Genomic DNA, 7,362 nt, shown 5'->3' with positions numbered 1-7,362 from the left:
TTTTTAAAGATTTTATTTATTTATTCGACAGAGATAGAGACAGCCAGCGAGAGAGGGAACACAAGCAGGGGGAGTGGGAGAGGAAGAGGCAGGCTCATAGAGGAGCCCGATGTGGGGCCCGATCCCGTAACACCGGGATCACGCCCTGAGCCGAAGGCAGACGCCCAACCGCTGTGCCACCCAGGCGCCAAGGAAAGGAGAAAAGCCTACAGCACCCGGTATTCCCAGGCGGTCTCCCATCCAAGTACTAACCAGGCCCGACCCTGCTTAGCTTCCGAGATCAGACGAGATCGGGCGCGTTCAGGGTGGTATGGCCGTAGACTCAGGGTGGTATGGCCGTAGACTCACACTTTCAATAATCAGACCATACAGGCAACTTCTAATCACAAACCCTCACATAAAAACCCCCACTCACTGTATCTCTAAAGTAGTGATTGCCATTATTACTTAAATCTGGCAGGAGCCCCAGTTTGGAAGTAGAATGTCTGTATGAGAGAAGGAAAAATTACACTAGGAGATTTAACACAAACAAGGAATAAACATAGTGTTCAATCACACAGCCTTAGCACAGAACGAAAATGCCAGGCAGGTAAATGCAGAAGCAGATGCAAAGGGGCACAGTGCCCACTTACCAAAGCCCACTGCTGGAAGACAGAGGTTCTCAGCCCTGGCTGCCCAGTAGGCCCACCTGGGGAGCTTGAAGAAGCCACTGATGCCCAGAGCCCCTCTTCTAGAGACTCTGGTTTCATTGTTCTAAGGAGGGCCCACACATGGGAATTTTTAACTAGCTTTCCAGGTAATTCTAATGTGGAACTAGTTTTAAGAATTACAACTGTAAATGATGAAAGATACCAAAAAGTTCTTGCCTTTCCAATGATATAATTTGATACAGTACGAACTGTTGCCTATACTTTATACTTTCCATTCACATAATTTGTGGCTTTGCCTTCTTGCATTTGCAAACCAAAAGGGAAGGGGGGTACTAAATTTTCCAATTCATAAGGCACCTAAGTAATCAATCAACATTAACTTGGAGCACTGCTGACAGCAAGGCAGGATTTAAGCAAAGCCATCTTTATGTTTACAAATAGGTGGCCCAGGAGCTGGAGAGCTTTCCAAAAAGTTACCTAGCAGAGCTGGGTTAAACCAGGAATAGAGCAGAATTTCAGGCCAGACCACTTGACCACCTCAACAGCCTTTAGAAGGTCTGTCTTGCATTTATTGGTTTGGGCCAGACAGCTCAAAAACACTGAGGTTAGTAAGATTAACCACAGGCAAGCCTGCAGGAATTCGGAGAGGCTGACTTTGTGACAGGATTTCCTGCCGCTCCTTCCTCAGTGTCAGACACCCTGCCCCACTGACTGGGCTCTAACCTCTCCGCAACAGCCTGGAGACTACGCAGGAGTGGAATTTGGCCCAATGAGAACAGAAAAGTCCCATGACCACAGGGCTTCCTACACATAAAGAGCTTAACAATATCCCCCAGTCCATACCACGAGTTCCTTCTGAGTCTCAAGTTCTTAAAAGTTTTCCTAACTAGAACTGCCTTTGCCCGCGGGACCCATTAAACCTCAGAGCGGATTTCTCCAGATGATGACTGAACAACAAACAAAACACAAAGCCAGGCATTTGGGAATGCAACACATGACACCCTCGGAGGGCCAGCCGACCCCTATCCAAGCCTGCCCAGGGGCCTATCACTGGAGGAGAAGGCAGAACACAGCAAGAGAGGAGCGAAGAAGCCCTGCCTCTTCTATGTGGTCAGTCCCTTGGGACAAGACTGCCTCAAATGCTATAATTTGGTTAACTGACCCCAATCCTTTAGGGATGCTGAAAAACAGCCCTGTTAGCCACATAAGAATTCAGAACCCAATTTCTTTGTCTTCATTTGAAATAATACCCTGGATGGAAATGAATCTCTCTCTGCCCTCCCCCATATGTCCTCTGGCACACTGGATCTTCCTCAGAGCACTTTCCAGTTTGTCTTACAAATCAGGGTGATTTGTGTTTATGCTTGTCTGTCTTCTCCTTTAGATTGTAAACCAGGACACACATGATATATTTTGCACCTCCGCTTCGTGGGAACCAAGTATATGTTTGTTAAATGAGACAGGCGTTGCTTAAAAATAAAATTTTCAAAGCGGCATCAGTGAACATGGAGTTGAGAAGCTCCTTAGCCACACAGAGTGGTAGGTTCACTGGGAGAGTAATGGGGCCCACTCAAAAGTATGGGGGGTGGGGGGGTGAGGGGTCCAAGATGAGCTGGCAAACGCATGGCCATGGGAAGCATTTCAGAACCTCTGCTAACAACACCTTCTACCAGATCCCAGTATCTGGTGCACACTCCTGAAATGAACACCCAGAAGAGCGCCAGTTAAGAAGCAATGACTACTGCTTACAGCATGCTGCCAAAAGGCCTACCCGCAGCATCTGGACATTCCTGGCATCTGCCAGCCAAGCCTTGATCTGTTCAGACCCCCTGATAATCTTCTGAGAAATAGTGAAATCATAGCTTGTGGAGCTGGTATGACTTCAAGTCATCAATAATGTAACAGAGTTCCCATAAACACTAAGGAATGCATATAGTCTGAGAGCTGCAGGCAAGATACCCACTGAGCGTCCAGAGGATGAAATACATCATTCTCAATCTGTTTCCTTGCCCAAAATTCATTTTTAATATGTGCCATTCAAATATGTCACCAGATAAAAACATATATTTAATATTAATGTGATAAGTATAACCTATCTTTGTTTATCTAGAAACATATTTAAGATCATCAGGCTAAACAAACATATCCTTCACATCAGAAAAAGATGAGCCACCCTCCTCCCTCCACACACACACACGCATCACAAATAAAGATGAAATCAAATTATGTCAGTCCCATTGTACATATTTAGGTCTGGTGGAACATAATTAGAAAAGCCAGAGATGTTTCATAGTATAATTCCTCAAACCAAAATGCAAACTGTGACATATAACATTTCCCCACCAAAAAATAAAAAAAGACCCAGTCTGACCTTATAGGGCATATGTCCTTCTTTTTCTGTCTCTCAAAGTTCCCAGACATCCAGTGAATATCTGTCCTTCATTTGGACAGCAAAATGTACCTTCATCGCCGATAATTCCTTGTTTGTATCTATTAGTGTTAGAAGGATCTCAGTCCGATGCTGGTGGTTCTCCAGAAAAGCTCAGGCAGCCAAAGGCAATAGGAAAATACTTCCTATATACACACACATATATTTAACTTTAGTTACCTCCTAATAACTTCACTCCCTTCCTTTCTGGATTTGAATCATTTCGCCACTCCATGGAAAAGCTCGAGGACAGAGGAGTGAGACCCTGGAGCAGACACAAGGTCCAAGTCATCAGAGCTTCCGCTTGGTTTAAAAGAATCACAACTGTGAGGAGAGTCAAGAAAACCAGCCAACAGGATGTGTGTGGCTGGAGTTCCTGGCATGAAATCTTGGCTTTCATGTTTATTTTTGGATGTATTTTTCTTAGCCCTTTGATGCAAATTTCTGGCCTGGGAAGTAACCCTACAGTACAAGCTCCAAAGTTGCCAAAAGTAAGCACAGACTTCTGACTTGGGAGAAAGCACGTCCCTTGGCTTTCAGATGAAGGTGTGGGTCCCTGCGCATTCATAAGCACGCAAGGGGCTGCCTGTCTGAGGATGGGTCATGCAGTCCTGCCTCACTGCCCAGGGCCACCGAACATTTACCCGAGATACCAGCCTACCTTGGAAGCCTCCCATTAAAGTAAAAGTGAAACATTTGAAATTGTGTGCATGCTAAATAAAGTAATAAAACCACCTAAAGTACTTGGGAGATTTTTATGTTCTGATATTATGTTTTAAGTATTTGGCTTTAATTTTTCTGACAGCCCGAGACAGACAGGAACATCAAGTCTATTCATGCAGGAGCAGATGTCTCTGAGAAGTATATTATTCTAATAAGTTTTTTAAAGCACATCAGCAAAGACTAAGCTGCTGTTATTTCAATACTTCCTATTCTCATAGTGACTTGAAAGATTATTAATGGAAAAGGACTTTTTCTCCCTGCATAGTCCAAGAAGAGTCAGTGAATGGAAATAACTAAAAAGCTTTTCAATCCCACAACTGCCAACATATCTAGTAGAATACAGAATAAAACACTCTGAAAATCAGGGAATAGAGATAGATGTAAAAATATTTCTGCAACAATATTCATTCGCTTAGAAATATTCCTGTTTACAAATTGCACTCTTCTGCCAAGACAGAAACATGCACTTATTTCCTCATTTTACCATTCATTTTTATATCTCATAAAGCATAAAATAGATTTTTGGTCACTTAACAATATTTACTGAGGCCACAGACACATTTGGGGAATAAACTCTCCTGTATCAATCATTACGTCTGAGCAATGGTTCTCTGCAACATGGGATCCCCGGGTTAGAATAAAATCACAATGTATGCCAAGAAGTTTCTGGGTAACAATTACAGCTAAGAAATCACTTTTATTATGGCATGGGTCAGACTATAAATTTAAAATGTTGCTTTTATTTTTAGACTCTGTAGTTTTATTGCTGTCTTTAAATTTCAAATGATTTATTCATAAATACGTATTATTTTGAACATGCTCAAACATGGCTCACAATGAAGGAAAGCTTTTGGCCAGATGATGTTCATGCAAGTGAAACACAGCTAAGCACATGGTAGACCACTAGTTCAAGAACCTCTCAGTAGTATCTTTTGAATTTGATTGAGAGTGCCTCTTGAATCTATTTCTCTGAATACACTGGACTCACCTCATCATTCAACTTCATGTATTTGGAATATTCTATGTACAGATGTTAAAACATGCTGCAAAGCTGAAAGTATCTTCATACAGACACAACATTAGATAGAAAGTCAACAAGAAAAGCAAAAAAACCTCTTGTGGTCATTTGTAACCACTGGAAACCTTATCCTATATGTTCTGTGAAGAAATTCATGGATTTGGACAGTAAATCAGTTCTTTATTTAGTCCAAGAGCCACCAGCAGTCATAAATCCCCACATTCTTGGATCAAATATTAATAACTGGCTTAAAACTCCCAAGCCTACCCTTCACTACTCTGTCATTTAACTTCCTCACTGAGGGTACAAAATGCCACTAGTGCCAAAGAGTTGATATTACAATTGTCTCAAGACATAAACATGGTGGGGACGCCTGGGTGGCTCAGTTGGTTAAGCGTCTGCCTTCGGCTTAGGTCATTGATCCCAGGGTCCTGGGATCGAGTCCCACATTGGGCTCCCTGCTCAGCGGGGAGTCTGGTTCTCCCTCTCCTGCCCCTCCCCCCTGCTCACGCGCGCTCTCTCTCTTTCTCTGTCAAATAAACAAATAAATACAAACTTTTTTTTAAAAAAGAATTAAAACAAAGAAGTAAACAGCGTACTCCAAGACTTTTCAATTAATTTTCTTCTGAATGAAATTCAGAAACAAAGCTATCTCCTGTCTCCTCTCCTCTTCCTTCTCTCTCCATCCCCCATATGCTACTGAAAAATGAGATGGTTTATACCCTGATTCATATATTTTATTAAGTTCTAATACCACAGAGGTGTAAGAAGGGGGATGCATTATTGACCAACTTTGAATAAATTTACTGTAAATTTTAAGATGGAACAATCCAATGCTCTCAACTCTGACCATAAATTAGCAACTGAAACATGGAAGGAAAGGAGGAAAGAAAGCAGCTTTCATTAGAAAAGACACAGGATATAAAGAAAAGCATCAAGCTGCTACCTCAGTTACATCTTGGGGAATACTTTCTTTGATGTATTTGTAGAGGCTATTGAATAATGCTTCCGGTTACATTTATGGGAACAACTTTTTTAAATACACTGGGTGCTACCAATTTAACTTGCAACATAATAGACAATATAAAGCAAGAGGTATCAGGGATAAAATTGAACAGGATTTCAAAATCTCACATGTAGTTCTCTGAGTATGTTCTCTTCCTGCAGAGAGCCGATGAAACTTGCCTTTGGTCAGGAAAGGAAGCAGGATTCCCTAGCTTTGTGTTGCCATTCAAGTCCCAAGTGGAAAATTTAAAATAGACTATTTGCTCAGCCTATTAAAGAGCTACTTTTAGACTGTGCTACCTGGTAGTGGCTACAGACCATAATTTTTAGAGCTAGAAGAAGTAACTCAGAATCCTGGCCCTTGTGTTTTATCTTTTTGCCCCTTTAAGTGACAACAGGGCATAGATAAGGAGACAAAGCTAAACAAGAGGGTGCTTGATACACAGTGGACCCGCCTTCACCTTCTTGAAAAGTGAGTGGTCAAATGAGATGAACATGCACATTTAGACCCTAGATTCAGGTTATCTAATTTTTACTATTCCTAACCTATAGCCCAACACTGAGCTCCTTACCTTGCCTACAAGAGAGGCACTATCCTGCTTACCTTTCTGCTGCCTTCTTCCCACTACCTCACAGTTCAGTGAGGCTCCTACCTGAACCCTTCCCAACATAACCCTATCCTTTGAATGTTTGGCGGGCAGATCTAACCTAGATTTCAGCTGACAGTGCAAGCTTGAATTTTAATTTTGCTAATGAGTATTATTTACTGGTGTAATAAATGGCTGAGTTATAAACTCTAATATCTGACATAATCAAGGAATAGTATTCTAAATATCAGATATTTTGCTAGCAGATCAATGCTATATATGTCATCAGTGAACCCCTCATTCAAATAGAAATAAAATCTATTTAATGACAAATGGTATGTTATACTCTGAAACAATATTATGACTTGGCAGTTTATTTTCTGTATTCTTCAAGTAGAACAAAAGCCCTTGCTGGACAGCAGCAGCTCGGCCAATCTTGTTTGCTGCTACATCCACGCCTGACATACAGGAGATACTCAATGAATATTCGTTGAAAAACGAATGGTAGAATAAACTTAAGATAATCTTTTTTATTTAGAAGGTAATTTAGAATTTTACGATTTCTTAGGATTATCATTAGTGTATGTGCACAATTGTGACCATTAATAAAGTTCTGACTCACACAGATTGCTAGATAATGGATTTCTTGCGTTTTCATTTTAGCCAGTTAAAATGTTGACTGAGCATGTAGTTTGCACTCTGTACTTAGTTACACGAACAGGCAAATAAAATGAAGTATCTGACTAATCTCTTACTCACTGTGGGGTTCCAGTCCCCCACCTATAAAATAAGAAGTCAGACAAAAACTCTGTTCATTCTTTTCAGCTCACTTAAGTCACTGGCAGGGGAGATCAGAAATCTGCTCTAAGGTTACAGATGAAGGGCTGGACCCACCGAGCTGTAGAACCACATGGCAAGGCTTAGGATACCAAAGACCACTCTTGATATCAA

The 7,362-nt window shown here is 41.5% G+C and overlaps 1 protein-coding gene and 1 non-coding gene across 4 annotated transcripts in view; both read right to left on the bottom strand.

Annotated features, from left to right (window-relative positions):
- RAPGEF4 (Rap guanine nucleotide exchange factor 4) overlaps positions 1 to 7,362 on the bottom strand; it is a 285,737-nt gene that overhangs the window by 207,299 nt on the left and 71,076 nt on the right. The window contains exon 1 of one of the 3 annotated variants that reach the window (XM_034654748.1): positions 3,022 to 3,456. The exons of the other annotated variants lie outside the window; for them this stretch is intronic. Within the exon in view, the coding sequence (XP_034510639.1) occupies positions 3,022 to 3,033 (12 nt within the window). The 5' untranslated portion in view covers positions 3,034 to 3,456. Of the gene's footprint in view, positions 1 to 3,021; positions 3,457 to 7,362 lie in introns of those variants that run through there. 3 annotated transcript variants of the gene reach the window in all.
- Positions 204 to 322, bottom strand: LOC117801185. The gene has a single exon (XR_004623717.1). It is a non-coding gene; the product is annotated as a 5S ribosomal RNA (ribosomal RNA).

Source organism: Ailuropoda melanoleuca, chromosome 2 (assembly GCF_002007445.2).
Source record: "Ailuropoda melanoleuca isolate Jingjing chromosome 2, ASM200744v2, whole genome shotgun sequence".
Taxonomy (NCBI): Eukaryota; Metazoa; Chordata; class Mammalia; order Carnivora; family Ursidae; genus Ailuropoda; species Ailuropoda melanoleuca.
This window is presented reverse-complemented; position numbering and strand designations above follow the sequence as displayed.